Source organism: Callospermophilus lateralis, chromosome 13 (genome assembly GCF_048772815.1).
Source record: "Callospermophilus lateralis isolate mCalLat2 chromosome 13, mCalLat2.hap1, whole genome shotgun sequence".
NCBI classification, from domain to species: Eukaryota; Metazoa; Chordata; class Mammalia; order Rodentia; family Sciuridae; genus Callospermophilus; species Callospermophilus lateralis.
Window position 1 is genome coordinate 31,402,778 of NC_135317.1, and position 21,066 is coordinate 31,423,843.

General features: G+C 35.0%; 1 protein-coding gene across 1 annotated transcript in view; it reads right to left on the reverse strand.

Annotated features, from left to right (window-relative positions):
• Gpr158 (G protein-coupled receptor 158) overlaps positions 1-21,066 on the reverse strand; it is a 411,653-nt gene that overhangs the window by 374,811 nt on the left and 15,776 nt on the right. The window contains exon 2 of the mRNA XM_076832133.1: positions 9,929-10,034. Coding sequence (XP_076688248.1) covers positions 9,929-10,034 — 106 coding nt within the window. The remainder of the gene's footprint in view (positions 1-9,928; positions 10,035-21,066) is intronic.

A 21,066-nucleotide genomic window follows, 5' to 3' on the forward strand; every position in this document is an offset into this window, starting at 1 on the left:
TTATTGTGATCTCAAAATAAATAGGGGATACAGTACAAAACTAAGTAAAGATGTAGGTGAATTATGAAAGATATATAAGGTTGTAGAGAGTTTTAAAAGAAAGTAAAATTGTAAAGTATCTCATATATGATTGAGTTGATAAATTTATAGGTCTTTATGGAGGCAAAATAGACACCAAACATATATTAGTGTTATCACAGAAATTATGTTTCTTGGTTCAAAGCTATTATGCAAACTAAATGTTTTTGGTCTTGTTAATTTATTTTGTATTTTCCTTATAGAACTGTATTACTTTTGTCTGATAGTGTTTTAAAGAAATACTCCTTTTAACAGAAAAAACTGAATTAGTTTGAGATAATACGCCATCATCTATATGACAGAATAGGATATAAGGCTGGCTTTCAGTACTAATACTAACCCCAGTTAAATGAAAGGGGTAACTATAAAGTTATAGACTTTAAAGTTACCAGTAAACCTGACCTGCTTATGTTTTTTTAATGTATTTTTTTTTAGTTGTAGGTAGACACAATATCTTTTATTTTATTTTTATGTGGTACTGAGGATCGAACCCAGTGCCTCACATGTGCCAGGTAAGCACTCTACCACTACACAGCCCAAGCCCCTGACCTGCTTATGTTTAAAACCAAAGCTTGGAAACCAAAGAGAAAGAAGTAAAAGGGCCAAGGAAAAATAGCCAACAGTTTGGCCCTTCCTCTTAGGTCAGCCAATAATCAGAGAATAAAGGGACTTCTCTAAGGGCCTGGTAACTCTGGTGAGTCACCTGACCTCCCAACAGGGGGATCAAGAGGACCCTTGAGAACAGGAAGCCAACCAGTGTACATTCAAAAAGAGGAGGGTCATTGGAAAGGGAAATGTCCCTGATGCTTCCAAGGGAAGCCAACTGTGGTCAGCAAGTTTCTGACCCATACTGGCAGATGGCACAACTGGTAGAGTAAAATCTGAAGAAGCCAAGAGACTTTTCATAAGTTCACAAGATTATCCCTAACAAATATCAGCTGACTCTAACAGTAGATAGAAAAAAACTCAATTTTGACCAACTTGGTCTTAAACACATATCAAGAGAGTATAACAAATGCACAGCCACACATGGACATTTAAAAGATAAAGACAATGGTTCCTTTACTTGAGATGTACATTTGTGTCAGTTCTCCAAAAAAGCAAAACCTGGGAGGTCATAAAGGAATAGGTTTTATACAGAAGTGCCTAATAAATATCACAAAAGTTCTATCAGAGTCACAAGTTTTTTCCTGAGTCAACTTAAGGCCTAACTGTGCTTCTTTACTTTTGCTGATATAATTATTATTAACTGCTGCTCAGACTCCTCTTCTGGAGTTTGCAATTCATCTCTTCCAGCATGTCAACTTGATTTCAATCAAGACCTAAAAGAATACAAGCTTCAACCCAGCTGGGAAGGACCTTACTAACTGCTCCTAATAACTAGCATGGCTATCTGAACTGCTAAAAAGGGAAGTACTCATTACCGTGGTGATTCCCACCTCAAAAAGTAATATATCTAGGATAGATGGCAATACCAAAGGGTACACAAACAAAAAAAATGAAACCAAAAGGTAAAAAAAAGGTGGAAACTTGTAAAAAATATAAAGTTTGGAGGTCCATTGTCAGAATATAGTATTTAACCTTTTGGGGGATGTCAGATCCAATTGTAGCAATTTTAAGTATAGCCCTTCCCTTTGCCCACCCCAATTTTAAATTAGCTAATCATATAGAGTGTAATCCCAAGCTCCTCTCATCAGATCAAGGGGGAGTAGTGTGTTAGGGACAAAAGCAGGTGCACTGCCCACCCAGGTGCATTTGCTAATCAGGCTTGGTAACACACCTTTCTGGCAGAAGTACAGTTTGCCTTGCCCACCCACTTCTGAGCATGTTTAATTTCTGTGGCACCTCAGTATTTCTATCAATGGCAATCCCATGCTGTTTTTGTTATTGTTTTGTTTTGCTTTTTACTATATAACTCTATAGTATAATTTGAGGTCCAGTATTGTGATGCCTTCAATATTCCTCTTCTTGCTCAGGAATATTTTGGCAATTCTGGATCTCTTTCTCTTCCAAATAATTTCTTATTCTACTTCTGTGAACAATGTAAAATGGTATTTTGATGGAGACTGCATTAAATCTGTATAAAGCTTTCAGTAGTGTGGGCATTTTGAGGTTAATTTTGCCTATCTAAGAACATGGAAGGTCTTTCCACCTTCTAAGTTCTTCTTCAATTTCTTTCTTCAGTGTTCTGTAATTTTTATTGCTGTGGCCTTTTACCTCCTTGGTTAGAATTATTCCTAAATTTTTTTAGGTTATTGTGAATGGTATAGCTTTCCTAATTTCTTTTTTGAGAATATTCATTATTAGAGCATAAGAAATTTACTGATTTATGTATGTTGATCTTGTATCCTGTGATTTTGCTAAATTTGTTTATCAGCTCTAGAAGTATTTTTTGGTGGGGGAGAGGTCATCTAAATAAAGAATCATGTCATCAGCAAATAAAGATTATTTGACTTCTTTTTTTCCTATTTGTATCCCTTTAATTTTTTCTCTTGCTTGATTGCTCTGTCTAGAGTTTCAATAAGCATGTTGACTAGGAATAGTAAGAGTGGACATTCTTGTCTTGCTCCTGTTTTTTTGAGGAAATGGCTTCAGTTTTCTCCATTCAGTATGATATTGGCCCTGGTTATTGTATACAGCTTTTATGATGTTCAGGTAAGTTCCTTCTATCCCTAGTTTCTCTAATGCTTTGAACATGAATGGGTGCTGGACTTTGTAAAATGCTTTTCTGTTGAGACAATCATGTGATTTCCTGTCCTTAATTCTATTTATGTGGTGAATTACATTTATTGACTTGAGTAAGTTAAAAATCACCTTGTATCCCTGGAATGAAGCCCACTTGATCGTGGTGCATTGTCTTCTCACTGTATTTCTGAATGCAATTAACCATTATTTTATTAAAAAATTTGCATCTATGTTAATCAGAGATATTGGTCTGAAGTTTTCTTTCCCTGATGTGTCATTGTCTGGTTTCAATATCAGGGTAATACTGGCTTCATAGAATGAATTTGGCAGTGTTCCTTCCTTTTCTATTTCATGGAAAAATTCAAAAAGTATTGGCATTATCTTCTTTAAAGATCTGGTAGAACTCAGCTGAGAATCCACCTGGTCTCGGGATTTTCTTTTTGGAAGGCTTTTTAAACTATTTCAATTTAATCACTTGAAATTGTCCTAAGCTTTCTATATCATCATTCAATCTGGGTAGGTCACACATATCTAGAAATTTGTCAACTTGTCAAAATAGTTTCTTCTGACCCTCTGAATTTCAGTAGTATCTGTGGTGATATTTTCTTTTTCATCTCTAATTTTGTTAATTTGGATCATTTCATTCTTTTGGTAAGTTTGGCTAAGAGTTTGTCAATCTTATTAATCTTTTCAAAGAATCAACTCTCTGTTTTATTGATCCTTTGTAATTTTTTTATTCTCAATTTCATTAATTTCAGTTCTAATTTTAAATATTTCCTGTCTTCTACTGATTTTGGTATTAATTTCTTCATCTTTTTCTAGGGCCTTGAGGTATAACTTCAGATTACTTATTTAATATCTTTTTTTTATGTTGGAACTTGGTGCTATAAACTTTCCTCTTAGCACTACTTTTGTACTACCCCAGAGAAAATAAATCATTTCTAAGAGAAAATAGCAATGGTGAGGACAAAGACACAAGAGAAGAACTAACATATAGCTATTAAAGTCATCTAAAGAATTAAAGTCATCTAACTACAGTGATACATGCATACCCATGTTTGGAGCAGGAGAATTCACAACAACCAAACTATGGAACCAGCCTGGGTGTCCATTAATGGATAAATGGAAAGTAAATGTGGCCTATGTACACAATGAAGTTTTATTCAATCATAAAGAAAAATAAAATCATGGTATTTTCAGGACAATGGATGGAACTAGAGACTACCATGTTAAGTGAAATTAGTCAAAATCAGAAGGTTTTCTCTCATGTGCAGAAGCTATAGAAGAAAAAGGAAAACAAAGGTGGGGGTAAATAGCCTAAAAATTAAACAGAGTTCAGCAGAAGAAGGGGGGGACCAAAGGGTAAGAGGTAGAAGGTAAGGAGATAGGAGAGAAATGGCCAAACTACGTTGTTATATCATATGCATGTATGAATATATAAAAATAAATGCTATCAATATGTACAACTATAATGCACCAATTTAAAAATGAGGGGTAAATGCTCTTTAAAAGTTAGTGTAAAATAGATTCTTACTCAACATATTCCATAGGAAAGAAAAGATAGGAGGGAACTCTTTTAAAACAATATAAAGATCGTCAACAAATAGTCTGTCTAATTGCTCTGGCCTTTGTTTCAAGAACTATGTTAAATAGAAGTGGTGAAAAAGAACATCCCTGTCTTGGTGAACCCAATATGGAAAGCAGTATGGAGATTCCTTGGAAAAGTTGGAATGGAACCACCATTTGACCCAGCTATCCCTCTCCTCGGTCTATACCCAAAGGACTTACAAACAGCATACTACAGGGACACAGCCATGTCAATATTTATAGAAGCACAATTCACAATAGCTAAAATTTGGAACCAACCTAGATGCCCTTCAGTAGATAAATGGGTTAAAAAATGTGGCATATATACATAATGCAATTTTACTCAGCAATAAAAGAGAATAAAATCATGGCATTTGCAGGTAAATTGATGCAGTTGAAAAAGATAATGCTAAGTGAAGTTAGCCAATCCCCAAAAAACAAATGTTTTCTCTGATATAAGGTGACTGACTCATAGTGGGGTAGGGAGAGGGAGCATGGGAGGAATAGACGAACTCTAGATAGGGCAGAAGAGTGGGAGGGGAAGAGAGGAGGCAGGGGGTTAGCAATGATGGTGGAATGTGATGGACATCATTATCCAAAGTACAAATAGGAAGACATGAATTGGTGTGAACATACTTTATATACAAAAACAGAGATATGAAAAATTGTGTTCTATATGTGTAATAAGAATTGTGATGCATTCCGCTGTCATGTATTTAAAAAATAAAAGCAATTTTAAAAACACAATATAAAGATAATGACTGAGTTGACAACACAACTATTCCAGGGATTCTGGGTAGAACAGTGAATATGATAACCTCAAAAACTAGTTTTCAAAGCAGGAATACTTATGATAATTGGCATGTAAGAAGAAAATATTAGAATTCCTGTTTATGTTTAAATTTTATTTAAAGAAAAAATAAATCAGGTAAGCTTTGCTAATATTTGAGACTTGGATTAACATAGATGCCCTGAGTCCATACTTCAGATGACTCAAATCTGATAAAACACTTGAGATATCCTAAAGAAAAAATGGGAGTTTCAAGAAGGAAATACTGACCATTGTTACTTGGTTCTTTTGTTTTGCTTTCAAATTTTGATTATTACCATCTATACTTGGCCATTTAGACAGATTTACAGAGCATATTATTTTGAATTGTGCAATATTTACAATTCTTCATGACCCAGATAATCTTCCCACACAAATATTGTCTGATTATCTCAAAGTGCTTGTCTTTGAGCTTAAATATTGATCATGTATTATGCCTTTCTAAAAGGCAAATGTTCTAAATTTGCTGACCTCATCTGTGATAAGTAATTGTCAATAGTGTCTATGTACAAGACATTTTCAAAAAGCACATAAACCATTCCTTCAAAGTGAAAGTAACATTTTAACAATAATGAGAAAGTCTCTTAAAGTGAGCATATTGAAAACAGACATTTGAAAATGTTTCCAGTGTTATGTTGCCAAAATCTATAAGTATTCAGAGTCCTATGGCTTAAACTTGAAAATAAAATTCCCTAATCAGTTTTTTTAATATTCCACATAAAAAGATTCAGATACTGTTTAACCTATTCCTTCAAAATATTAAAACACTCAGTTTCCAACTAGTTAGCAGAGACAAATTAGTATCAGGTAAGACAAAAAAATGGCCAGCTATGTGCAGAAATCTTTGCAAAAACTGGTAGATAAAACTTAAAAAAATTAACATTATAATTTAGCAAACACAGTAAATAATTTGTTCCTTCAGTCTAGATTGATATGTGCTTGTGAGGCATCTTTTCAACTATGACAGATATTAAATATAAGTATAAAAATACACTGAAGTTAGAAACCTTTGAATCATTGCATTAATAAGTGTTAAACTGAGACTTTCAAAAATAATGACACACAATTATAACATTCTTGTTAAAAGATTTGCAAAAAGTATGAGTCGATAATTTTGCTCTTAAAGACATTATTTTTACAAAATAATCTAATTTACATTAAAATATTTCATCTTTATGCCAACCTTATTTTTTCGAATTTATAAATATAATAAAAGATGCATATATTGCATAAATTTAAATATACATATACCAGATGTGATGAAAACGTTTTTACTTTAGAAATATGATTATCAAGCTTTGAGGCCATTATCCTAATATTTTCTACTTCAAATAATGATTTTAAAATTATTATAGTGGAGAAAAAGCAAAAGAAAATCTCTAAAACAAAAATTAATACAATTCATTTTATGTTTTTAATAAACTATTCTGTAGGAGATGATTTTATGTACTCAAACACTGATATGAAAATAGATTAGGAATTAAGTAGATACTGAAAATGCGATCAAGTCTAGCTGCAGTGATCTAGAGCTTCATAACTGTGAAGACAGCCAAGTCAGTGCAATCCTTAAATCCAGTTCAGAGTGGTTCAGATATTGTTTTAATATGTCCTTCAAAAAGCACTGTCAGGTACACTTAGTGCATGCCTATTATCCCAACTCCTAGGGAGAATGAGGCAGAAGGATCATTAAGTTCCAGGCCAACCTCAATACAAGTAGCAAGGCCCTAAGCAACTAAATGAGACGTCTCCTCAAAATGAGAAATAAAAATGTCTGGGATGTAGAGCAGCACCTCTGAGTTCAAGCCTCCAGTACAAAAAAAAAAACAACAAAAAAAAAAAAAAAAAAAAAACTTGCTATCCTCCTAGAACTTGTACCTATCTACAGTCATTGAGAAATAATTTTTTCACAAACCATTCCAGGCCTAGGCCTTTTGTCATTAGGTCCCACACCACTTATTTATTTCCAACATCAGACTAGCTAAACAGTGAAGCTGAATAGCCAACACTGAAGAGAAAATTTAAAATGAAAAACGAAAAGCTCAACCTCACTTAAAACTTTGAAATTTGTGAGTTCTTCTATTACTTACAAGAGAAGAATTTAAACATGGGCAAGATATACAACCCACTGTGAGCCATGACAGATGCATCTATTTCTAATGATACAGACAGTCATAAAGACAGGACCCTGTTTCCTAAAATGTGAAATCATGTTAAGTACTTCCCCCAGTAGACCAATTAACATAGTGATCTGTGATGTTGGTAATCACAGATTAGGAGGACAAAGCAGAGTTAAAGCTAATAAAAAATGCTCCAGCTGGGCACATGCCTATAATCCCCAGCAGCTCAGGAGGCTGAGACAGGAGGACTGCAAATTCAAAGCCAGTCTCAGCAAAAAACAAGGCACTAAGCAACTCAGTGAGACCTGGTCTCTAAACAAAAATACAAAATGAGGCTGGGGATATGACTCACCCCCCGAGTTCAATCCCTAGTACCCAAAACACACACACACACACACACACACACACACACACACAAATAAATGCTCCAGAAAGAGAATTTCCTTTGGGTTTTCCCAAAAATGTCAAGAGAAGTAAAAATGTCAAGAGAAGTCAGCTTATGATGTGATTCATATCAATCCAGGAAAGGAAGTGAAAGTCTATACCTGGTAACTAGACTGAGGATGAGATATGGAGCTGTTGCAGGTGCCTAGAGTAACCAGCACCAATGACAGGACCTTAGAGAAGCCCAATAGCAACAATAAAATAGTGTGAAGAGTTCCACGACAGTCCTGTGTAAGGTATAACATCCCACAAGGACTTCATAGGCCCATCCCAGGACACGAAAATCCCCTAATTCAATGTCTAGTTTCTGGGCAAGGAAAAAGGAGGGAGATGCAGATTCCAAGTCAAAATGTACATTCAGTAAATCCAGTGTTTTGATATTACTTTTTGATAACTGAACCTCTTCCTCCAACATTTTCAAGTAAAATTAACTGAACTGTCAATTGTCTTATAGGATATATATTTCCAGTTTTTCCAATAGGAAAAAAATAAATACAATGCTCCCATAAATAATCCTAAAATGTACATATTTCAATCTAATCTTTACTAATCAGAAGAGGATAATATTTTATCTTGAAAATGCACAGAACCTAAAAAAATAATATTCCTGATGCAATGAAAATAAATCAATTTCCCAAAAGCAGAAAGAGGTTCTTGAAATATGACCATCTAGACAAATAAATAAGTGTGCTATGAAGACACCTAAACCATACCAAAATCATTACAAGGAAGTGGCAATCATTAAAAAAAAATGAAAAGTAACTGTCTCCCTGTTTGTAGATTGACTACTTATTGAATCACCCAAGAGCACCACTAAAACAAGGTTATACAGAAATGAGTACAATATCCACAAATTGAGACTCATGCAGCAAAACACTCACTCTGGCTAAAGACCATGCTTAAGTGTCTATATGCCCTTGGCATGGAGACAATAATCAATCAGACCAATAATATTCATCAAATTAATGATTGAAATTCACATCTTTAGAAATGCCAGAATCACCCAGATGAAATTGGGGGCTCAAAAAATGTTCAAAACCACAAGAAAAAAAATAGGGAAAAGAGGCAAAAAGACATCTTAATGTCTGTGAGTTAACAAGACACTCACATATATCATTGAGTCCCAGTAGGTCATAGGTGGGGGGAGGCAAGTATAACATTGGTTATATAGAGGTATGTGGAGATGCAGGAGGAGAAGTGGGGCTGTGTAGGATATTGAGGAAGTTAAAGGGGATCAGAGGGGTAAGGTGGAAATGTGACAGATTTAAGGTATAAGTTCTTCATGGTAAATTTCCTTCCAATTTAAAATTTCTTACCTTAAAACCACATTATGTACTTCATACAACTACAATTCACAAACGGCAAAAAATCAAATTAAAGATGTAATTGCCATATTTGTGGAAATATCCTATTTTAAATGAGTTAAACTGACTTTCATCACAAATTCATGGGATCAATATTGGAATAGTACAAATATTTAAGATCAGAGACTTTATTATATACTTGTTTCATAGCGTATTTGTATATTACTGAAAATGAAATCATTAGTATGCCATCAAATTTCTTCTCTAAACTTAAGGTAAATGACAGTCACGTTTCCAGAATCCTTATCTCTGTTCCATATCAACCAGAATCCCATTGAATCAAGTATGGAAAGGAGTTTTTAAAAAACTAGAAAAACACATACAAATATATACACCTTTCTGGGTTCCTGCATATAGTTTTCTCCTTGTTTTTTTTTTTTTTTTTTTTTTTGCCCTGCCATATCTTTTCTATTGCATTGTAACAGATGGCAGTGTATCTGAATGAATACCATCTATGTCTCAATAAGCATCATATTCCATAAAAATGTGCATAATCTGGTTGATATTCCTTGGAGTGTTTTCTCTCCTCATGGTTCTTTTCAATTTCCAACCCATTCTGAAGAATAGGGTAGTTTTAACTAACATCAAACTTCAGGCATAATCTTACTTTGGGCTTTCTCTTAAGAGAATACCCAAGTGAAAGGTTACTCTGCACAAACTTATTTTCTCCCCATCTTTCAGCTCACTTGGCGATACTGAGATCAGCGTAGATTTTTTTCCTCAGTAGGATGCCTTTTGTTTAGTGACTCACACAAATACAACACATACAAATGTAATACATTTTTCAGTTCTAATGTCAGAGAATTTTATTTTCATATTCTTACCTCTGAATTGTTCAGGTGGCATTTGTGAGTTCCTGAAAACCAGCCATCACTTGAACACTGGTCAATGTCCACTTTCTGAAGATTTATATCAACTTTCATGACACCCCTAAAAACAGAAAAAGACAAAATGACCAAATTCATTTGAGCCCTTAACAACTCCAAACTCTTTGAAAATCAGAAAAATCAGCAAAATCTACTAAAATATTTCAAACTGCCCACTCATATTTAACTACAGTGTACCAAATAAAAAATAAATAAAAATTAGTTCTACCTAGATCCCAAAGGCAAGAACCGTGTATTGTTCCTTCTTTGGTTTCTCATATAATGCCTAACACATACCATATACTCAGTAAATATGTGCTAATTGACTTGACTCTCAGACAACTATACTGAACATGGTAGAAACCTTGACTCAGAAACACCGGCTCAAAAAAAAAATAAAAATAAAAAGCTCTCTCATTAAAGTAAATCACACCCACACCCTCATCTCATTTCTTTCAATTCCTATTTCCCATTGTAAGACCCAAAACAGAGAGATTGAAAGAATTAATGGGGAGGACAGTATCATAAAATTAAGCTTCTCCGTTCCTCTGATCTTCTATCACAAGACTTTAAACAGTTCTTTAGGGCACCCAATATCCTACATCAAGCATAGAGATTCACAAAAATAAAGACTACACTTCACTGAGCCATCTGAAGAGTCAGAAAGAGAACCCACAAATTCAGAACCAAAAGCTAATTACAAAGAGTCCCAAGTTTATCTAAAATTCCACTATTTTCTTCAAGCAATTCTCTACATTTTCCTACTATTCTTTCCTTATATTTTTTAAAATATTTTTTAATTGTTGATAGACCTTTGTTTTATTCATTTATACACAGTGCTGGGAATCGAACTCAGTGCCTCACACATGCCAGGCAAGCGCGCTACCAGTGAGCCACAGTGCCAGCTCCCTTATATTTTTTAGTATCACAAGTACCACTAACAGCAGCTGCTGCAGAAATATCTGTCCTACATGGAATTGTCACACCTAGACTTTACTGAAATAAACATTCTGTGCTCTGGTTCCTGAAACCTATTACTTTATAATGTAGATCTTCACAAACTTGAGTAAAGAATAAACATCCCACTAAAAACTGATATATAAAAATATATGTTCAAGGTCCAAAACCAATTTGAAATATTCCTATATTAAATATCTAAAACAAAAATATGCTCAAATTCCTCATTTTCTAGCTTTTATAGCCATAAAAAACAAAAATTACAAATAATGTATATAAAACAAAAAATAAATTTAGTTTAAATTTAATATTAATTAAATTAAAATATTAAGAAAATTGGTGATGATGTTTTGCTAATATTAAATCCCCTTTCAAAACAAGAACATGTAACTTCTGTTTTATATCTTGTGCTTCATTTCTCTCATTTCCTTTCTCCTTTTAAACTACTGGGAAATTTTCCAACAGAGAGGCTTACTGTCATTTGGGCTTCAGTTATGGTGAATAAATCATTCACTTTTTTCTTCTGTTCTTTTCTTTAACTTGTGAGAAAGCACTAGTTTTAACATGCCCAAAATAGACACTAAAACAAAGGATACTAAAGCCTCCTGCCAGTTTTTGGCATCTAGATAACCCAGAGTATATTTAATTTTTCAAATGAACATTAAAATAAAAACTCATAAATTATCATAGAAAATACGGAAATCTTTCATAACATCCTACTCCAGTTTGCAGAACATTATGTCTGTGGACCATAACACTATAAAACAAATGTTCATGTGACAAATAACTGGATTCCCAGTAACCTAATATTTTCATCTAGTTCAATCCTTCACTCTTTCAACAAATATTTACTGTTTGTGCATTCAATATGCAATGAAGGACACAAAAATAAAACAATAGGTCGGGCTGGGATTGTGGCTCAGCAGTAGAGTGCTTGCCAAGCAAGGGAGAGACCCAGGCTCAATCCTCAGTACCACATAAAAATAAAAGCATTGATATATACACAATGGAATATTACTCAGCAATTAAAAAAAAAACAACAAAATCATGGCACTTGCAGGGAAATGGATGGCATTAGAGCAGATTATGCTAAGTGAAGTCAGCCAATCCCTTAAAAGCAAATGTCCAATGTCTTCTTTGATATAAGGGGTGCAGACTCAAAACAGAGCAGGGAGGAAGAGCATGAGAAGAAGATTACCATCAAACAGGGAGGAGAGGTGGGAGGGAATGGGAGAGAGAGGGGGGAATTGCCCAGAAGAGGGAAGGAGACCCGCATTGTTATACAAAAATACATATAAGAGGATGTAATGCGAAGGGGAGAGAAATAAATAAATAAGAGAGAGTGAGAGAAATGAGTTATGGTAGATGGGGTAGAGGGAGGGAAGGGGAGGGGAGGGCAGGCGGGACAGGAAGGAGATAGGAAGGGCAGCAGAATACAACAGACACTTGTTTGGCAGTATGTATAAATGTGGCTTTATAATCAACGGTGATTCTGCAATCTGTACATGAGGGAATAATAAGAATTCATACCCCATTTGAAACAAATGTATGATATATGATATGTCAAGATCAATGTAATGTTTTGAGCAACCAATAAATTTCTGATGCTTAAAAAATAAAATAAAATATATCATGAAACGTTAAAAAAAAAAAAAAAAAAAAAAGAACATCAAGGCTGAGTATTAAGAGCTATAATTGGTGAGCTGCCTTATATAATGTTGGGCTGTCAAAGTCAAGGATTTGACCAGTATGAAAGCTTTTAAAAGTTAAAAAATAATCTTAATTCTGTTATATATTAGAGTGACATAATAGACCCAGTGTCCCAACCATGACTTTGAAGATCCTTAGTTACATGTAAGCTGCCTAGGCATTTTATTGTTGGCTACGGTGTACTTTCATAGGCAGATTATATTCATTTAACTCATAGTTAAATATTTTTCCTTATACTTCAGCCTCTAGGTTATGTTGCAAATGAAAGCAGAGAATGACCTGACAGCCTCATCTTAGAGTCACAGATAGCACTGACCAACGTATTTAAATGGCATCCCTCCCTGCTCAGATGAGTACTTGCTTTGTAATGAGGCGCCAGGAATGTAAAGAGGCAGTGTTTTAAAAGATGTCAAGATATGTTATGGCTTCATATTTGCAAATAAAAACAGGATGAATTTTAAAAAAATTTTAAAAATAAAGACATTGTGTTGTGTCCATCTATACCTAAAAAAAATAAATATTTTTTAAAAATAAATAAATAAAACAATAGGTCCAGCCCCAAAGCAACATCAAAAAGCATGACACTTTAAATATCAAAATATAATGGAAAATGGATGCTAAATTCAGGAACTATGTAAAGCTATCACATTCACAGAGCTTAATTCTAGTATGGGATAGACAGATAAAAAATATTGACTGTAATAAATGAGTAAATTATACCACGTGTTACAGAAGAAATGGTACTAAAGGGTGGGTAAATAGGAAGGGAGTAGAAACACAGGCTAAATTTTTTTAAAATAGGTGGTCAGAAAAAGGCTTGATGAGAAGACATTTCTAACCATGTTGTTCAGGGGATAACTGCACGGGTTCATATTCACACTCTCAATTACCACTGTCATTAAATTTTCCACTGAATCACTACTGTCCACTATATTTGGGGTATTATTCTTTTGAATATCATGTTCAGAAAGTATTTATAATTAGTAAGCAAATCAAAATTTGCATTTCTATTTGTACCACAACTGTTAGCAATAATGAAGTTAAGTTTTCCTCTAACATCCTCAACAGTAGCAGAGCTTGGCCACAAAGATAGTGGAAATAAGCTCTCTAGAACAGGATTTCAAGAGGCTGCAATGATTCTGATCTCTCCCCCGGAGAAAACTGGCTTCAAAAATAGGTATCTTAATCCCTGGGAGCTTTCTCCTTCAATTCCAAATTCATATATGAAAACCAAAAGGTCACCGAGGACTTTAAACCCAACTCCTGAAGCACTCTCGGCCTTGCCTTGTGCAAACCACCAGAGGTAATGAGCCCTGTGTTTACCATCTGGGAAATCAGTGCTGACTCATCATTAGCGCCTCGCCTTAGCACCTGGAGACCAAAAAGCCCTGGAGAAGGCTAGCAGACTTCCTGCGGAGGGAGACATGGTTTGCGGGATTAAGTGACAAGAAAACTCTCTTCCTGCTGAAGACTATTCAGCAAAAGAAGAGGAAGAGCCCCAAACACTTAAAAGCCCTCAGGCACCACAGGCACAGGTTTAAGTGAGGCCTGGTTGGGAAGCCGGGCTGGGAGCCCGCGCCTGCGCCCTGTGTCCCTGGGGCCTGCGCCACTGGGGCGGAAGTGCTGCTCCCACATCCGGTGAACAGAGCAGCTGGGAAGCTTTCAGGGCCCGGAAGTGCTGCTGGTTCTGAGCTTCGTGTCCAGAAAGCAAGGACTGAAAAAAAAAAAAAAAAATCTGGTAAGTGAACCCCAGGGAATGCTAAATATAACAGATGGTATTCCTCCAGCACCTGGGTGCCCATCCTGTGCTGCGGCCCATCATGTTCCTTTTCTTTGTCCATCAGATGCAGGAAACCTACAAGCCTCTGTGATTCCTCTAATGTCCTTTCTCACTGAGAACAGCAGCCAAGCACCTTCAGTTGGACTGCCTTGTGGTTTTGACCCTCCGCTCATTTTCCACACCCTCTGCCTGGATTCAGACCTTCATCTCTCACAGGACTAACGTTTTTAATAATAGCAATTTGGTTCTGTCTGCTGTTGCACCAGTTGAAGATTCCGATTTGGTGGTTCTGAATTTTATACCATACAGGGTCTTTCCTTCAGAAAGAATGGCTGGATATATTAGAATCACAATATGACCTTTGACTCTACATCATTGTGTTAGAACTCCTGGAAGGGTAAGCACTATGGGCAGTCACAGTATTAACAGTAGCCAAGCATATATCTGAATGGCACCAACAGTTTACCTATTACATAGAAGTGTCTGCAGGCTACTTTAAGCTGTTACTAAATCCAGACTAAACAATCCTGAACTACCCATTAGTGGGTTTCCAGAAATGCCCACAATCTAATGAAAGTATAATGGAGACATAATATAGTAGAAAAAGACATAGTGGTTAAATCTGCAAATTTTACAAAAACAATTGACCACAAAATTCATTACTAGTGCCTATTCCAGGACTTTAGAAAGTTTCCATTCAAGGTTGGAATATCATAAACTATAGCTTAAATATTCTACACTGCTATCTGTGTAATTTTTGCAAGCTGTAAATCTGATCCTGCACTTTTTCTGCTCAAGATCAATATTCTCACTTTCCTAAGGAATAAAATCCAAACCAACCTAGGCACCCTTCAACAGATGAATAGATAAAGAAAATGTGGTATGTATACAAAATGGAATATTCTTCATCCATAAAGAAGACTGGAATTATGGCACTTCCTGGAAAATGGATGGAACTGGAGAATATCATGCTAAGTGAAAAAGCCAATCTCAAAAAAACCCAAAGGCCAAACCTTCTCTCTGATATGCAGATGCTAATACACAATAAGGGGGAGAGGGGGTAAGAATAGATGTTCATTGGATTAGACAAAGGAGAATGAAGAGAAGGGAGGAGGGATAGGAACAGGAAAGACAGTAGAACAAATCAGATATAACTTTTCTATGTTCATATAAGAATACATAACCAGTGTAATTCCACATCATGTACAACCACAAGAATGGGAAATTATACTTCATGTATGCATAATATGTCAAATTACATTGTACTGTCATATATAACTAAAAAGAATAAATACAAAATATTTTTTAAAAATCCAAGCTTCTCAGTCTAACATTATTGGCTCCTCCTACTTCTGACTACTCTGATCACTCATGCATACATTTTTTGTTCTAGATAAATCAGAATTACATTTGGAATCCAAAAGAATTCATGCTCTCACAAAGGCCATTCCTTTTTTAGATGGCTTTCTAACTGGAGTCCCTTTGCCTAAACCATGCTTGACATTTTATCTTCTCTTTAGTCCTTTTTTAAAGCCCTTGATGAACTCCAAGTATAATTTAGAAGCCACTTTCCTTTATCCCAGAATACACTGTTTCCCTTCTTCAGATCACTTAGCACACTTTATTATTTTAGTCTATTGCTTCCACCCTAGACTAAAATTTCCATGGTCCACATCTTTTTTGCAGTTCTAGTGCCTCATGCATGCTAGACAAACACTCTACAACTGCACTTTTTAAAAAAAAATTGAGACAGAGTCTAGCTACTAAGTTGCCCTGGCTGGCTTCCAACTTGCAATCTTCCTGCCTCAACCTACTGAGTAGCTGGGACTACAGGTGTAAGCCACCATATATAGTTTAGTGTATTTTTTTTTACATTTTTCCCTCAGCTCCTAAGTCAGTCCACTACCTAATATAACATTGGAGAAAACATCAGATGCTAAAAGGAAGCAAGGAGTAAATAAAATAACAATGATCAAAAAGAGAGAGAGAAAAAGAGAAAATCAAAGCAAACAAACAGAAAATGTCTTTAACTACAGTCTATGAAAGGATGAAGAGATAATGAATAAGCTGAAGGAAAGCTTTGAGATTCTACTTTTCCTTCTTCCCCAAATTACCTCAGATGGTAATTCCTTGTTCCAGTTCTGCCAAAAAAAAAATTGGCAATCCATTCAGTCAACACTGATGGAATACCGGGGCAGAAGTTATGCTGAAATACAGTTGATGAAAACAGGTGCTGCTAGACCAGCTGCCATCAGTCATTCACTTCTAACAATAAATAGAACAGAATCTGGTACCTGGATTTGGGTTGCTCCCATTTAAAAAAAAAATCTTAAAATGTGTTGCACTAGCTTTTGGATCATGCAGAGGAAAAAAAGGGCCTCAGCTATATTTAAAATACTTGGGAATCAACCTAATAAAAGAGGTGAAAGATTTATACAATGAAAACTACAGAAACCTAAAGAGAGAAATAGAAGAAGATCTTAGAAGATGGAAAAATATACCTTGTTCATGGATAGGCAGAACTATCATCATCAAAATGGCGATATTACAAAAGTTCTCTATAGGTTTAATGCAATGCCAATCAAAATCCCAATGGCATTTCTTGTAGAAATAGATAAAGCAATCATGAAATTCATATGGAAAAATAAAAGACCCAGAATAGCAAAAGCAATGCTAAGCAGGAAGAGTGAATCAGGTGGTATAGCGATACCAGACTTCAAAGTATACTACAGAGCAATAGTAACAAAAACAGCATGGTACTGGTACCAAAACAGGCGGGTGGACCAATGGTACAGAATAGAGGACACAGAGACAAATCCACAAAATTATAACTATCTTATATTTGACAAAATGGCTAAAAGCATACAATGGAGAAAGGATAGCATCTTCAACAAATGGTGCTGGGAAAACTGGAAATCCATATGCAACAAAAAGAATCTGAATCCCTTTCTTTCGCCATGCACAAAAGTTAACTCAAAATGGATCAAGGAGCTTGATATCAAAACAGAGACTCTGCATCTGATAGAAGAAAAGTTGGCTCCAATCTACATATTGTGGGGTTGGGCTCCAAATTCCTTACTCAAACTAAAAAGTTTTTTCTCAGCAAGAGAAACAATAAGAGAGGTAAATAGGGAGCCTATATCCTGGGAACAAATCTTTACTCCTCACACTTCAGATAGAGCCCTAATATCCAGAGTATACAAAGAACTCAAAAAAATAAACAATAAGAAAACAAATAACCCAATCAACAAATGGGCCAAGGACCTGAACAGACACTTCTCAGAGGAGGACATACAATCAATCAACAAGTACATGAAAAAATGCTCACCATCCCTAGCAGTCAGAGAAATGCAAATTAAAACCACCCTAAGATACCATCTCACTCCAGTAAGATTGGCAGCCATTATGAAGTCAAACAACAATAAGTGCTGGCAAGGATGTGGGGAAAAGGGTACTCTTGTACATTGCTGGTGGGACTGCAAATTGGTGCGGCCAATTTGGAAAGCAGTTTGGAGATTCCTGGGAAAGCTGGGAATGGAACCACCATTTGACCCAGCTATTCCCCTTCTCAGACTATTCCCTAAAGACCTTAAAAGAGCGTACTATAGGGATACTGCTACATCAATGTTCATAGCAGCACAATACACAATAGCTAGACTGTGGAACCAACCTAGATGCCCTTCAATAGATGAATGGATAAAAAAATGTGGCATTTATACACAATGGAGTATTACTCAGCACTAAAAAATGACAAAATCATGGCATTTGCAAGGAAATGGATGGTATTAGAGCAGATTATGCCAAGTGAAGCTAGCCAATCCCTAAAAAACAAATGCCAAATATCTTGTTTGATATAAGGAGAGCAACTAAGAACAGAGCAGGGAGGAAGAGCATGAGAAGAAGATTAACATTAAACAGGGACGAGAGGTGGGAGGGAAAGGGAGAGAAAAGGGAAATTGCATGGAAATGGAAGGAGACCCTCATTGTTATACAAAATTACATATAAGAGGAAGTGAGGGGAAAGGGAAAAAACAGGGGAGAGAAATGAATTACAGTAGATAGGGTAGAAAGAGAAGATGGGAGAGGAGGGGAGAGGAGGGGGGATAGTAGAGGATAGGAAAGGCAGCAGAATACAACAGACACTCGTATGGCAGTATGTAAAAACGTGGATGTGTAACCGATGTGATTCTGCAATCTGTATACAGGGTAAAAATGGGAGTTCATAATCCACTTGAATCAAATGTATGAAATATGATATGTCAAGAGCTTTGTAATGTTTTGAAGAACTAATAAAAAACAAAAATAAACAGGAAAATTAATAAAAATTGTTTTTTAAAGGATAATGGTAATAAAAACAAAAAAGGTAGAATTTATTCATTCACACAAAATGCTTTGAGCATTGACTATGTTAGATTAAGTGTTAGCAATTAAGTAGGGCAAATAATCAATGTAGTATTGTGGACTTTAGTCAGCCCAATAACTATTACCTAATGCATGGTTCTTTGTATTCTTTTCAGCTCTCTGATGGCATTATGCCACAACTTGAGGTGTTTAGGATGGTCAATGTAGTAAGTAGATGAAGAGTTTGCCTTATAAGAGGAAGAAATGGAGTGATGCACAAATCTAACAATAGTTAACATTAGTAACCCAAATAGAAGACCAGAGAAGATCAGAACACAATATTCCACAAAATTTACTCATATGCACAAAAAGAGAGCTTCCCAAAAGAAAAAAAAAAAGAAGAAGTGATCTTCTCTCCTACCCCATATTCCTCAAGCAGTTCCAAAATAGACAGACTCTGATGAATTTGCAGTTTACTTCAAGTAAAAGTAGGTTTTGGACCTGCTAATTTAACAATCTGTAGAGGCCACTGTGTGGAAAATGTTATGTTATTCTTATTGCCTGAGCTTGTTACACAGTTGCAACACTTCCCTCTTTTACTTCTCACTTCTAACACACATATACAGTTTCACATAGGACAAAAGAATATCCTAAAAACCAATACTGATGGTGAGACAGCTGACACAAGAATGTTGTGAATACCAATATAGGATATACAGAATGTGAATTTTGCTTGCTGTTTTGCAAAAGCCTGTTGAATACAACCATTTCTTTACTGGTCAATTAACTTTTGGAGATTCTGTTTTCCAGCTTCTCTCCCTCTTAAAATTATAACAGTAATTAGGAGACAAAGTTTGTCTTTTTCAAATTTTTCCATCTCTAATGATGACATCTGCTAATATTAAAGCAAAAGTAGGAAAAATAACCCCTGAACATTCACCAGAAATACACAATTGTCATTGCTATCTTGGTATACCAGAAAGTAAAAAATCAATTAAGATAATAATAATTGCTAAACCTGGCCAATATTAAGTTATGTGGTTAGTGAGCAACATAAACATTCTATAAACCCTGCTCTGCACAATTGAATAAATATGTAGAAAACATTGTATTTTAAGTTCTCATAATCATTTAGCTCTTTCCAGTTTTCAAAAAATGATTACCACACAGTATTTCATTTAATCTTTACTAAAGTTCTATGCATAAAATATAGCTGTCTTACTCATAGCTTAAAAAGGATTAAGCAAGTAAAATAATGTCAAAAACAGCTAACTGACATTCAGATAGTATTAGGAATCCTTTCACATTTACATTGTTATCTGAATCTGTAAAAGTCTTGTAAGTGAAGCCCACTCACCCCAAAAATCTGCTTTTTCTGCCAACCATACCTTTATTATTCCTTAAATAGAATCATATAAATTCAAACTAGTAGTCATATAAACTTATACTCAAAATCTTACAATTTTGTTTAAAAAAAAAAGTTAGGAATAGAACCTCAGCAAGGCAAGCATCTGTCTAGAAGTAACCCTCAGAAATCTATATAGTACAAGGAACCTATTGGGTAAAGCACTGTCCTGGTGCTTCCCTAGATCTTGTTAGATAAAAGGTCCTAACTTCTCCAGTTAGACCATTTCTAGAGTTGTGTTTTGTAGTGAGCAACTTGCAAGAGGTAATGTCTCCCACCAGACAAAAGGCAGCTTTCTTCTGCTTACTAAAAAATGATGAATTCCTAAATTTAGAATTTACCTCCTACAATGAAATCTATTACATGTGCAGGTATGAATCACAAGCCCTTTGTACCACCCCCAAGAGCAGAAGTGGAAACTGGGAAACTCTACAGTAATTAAGTCCTTTTCTCTGATCCAGAAGTCTTTTGTCTTCTGACATCAGCTATAAAACAGTAGCTTTTTACCTAGCAAGTGAAATCTGGATAGGAAATAGCACCTTTATAAATCAATTATTAATTGCTCTGTCTTCTGGTAAGTAAATTGTTTAATAAGAAATCAAGTCTACATTTTTAGTAAATCTTGGGAATATACAATATATAGCCATTAACAGTAGTGTTGTAGAAGACTAATTAATTCTGAAATATAAATCAAAACACACTGACAATTGGTATATATTTTTAGAAAACATGAAGAATATTTTAATACATATGTTTTAGAACAAAAAAGTATCAAATGTTATCAATGATATCTGAGCATAAAGATTGTAATTAATTTTTTTCCTTCAGATCATTATTTTCCACAATTTCTAAGTGAATACATATTTCATAATAGAAAAAAATGATACTTTAAAACTAGAAAAT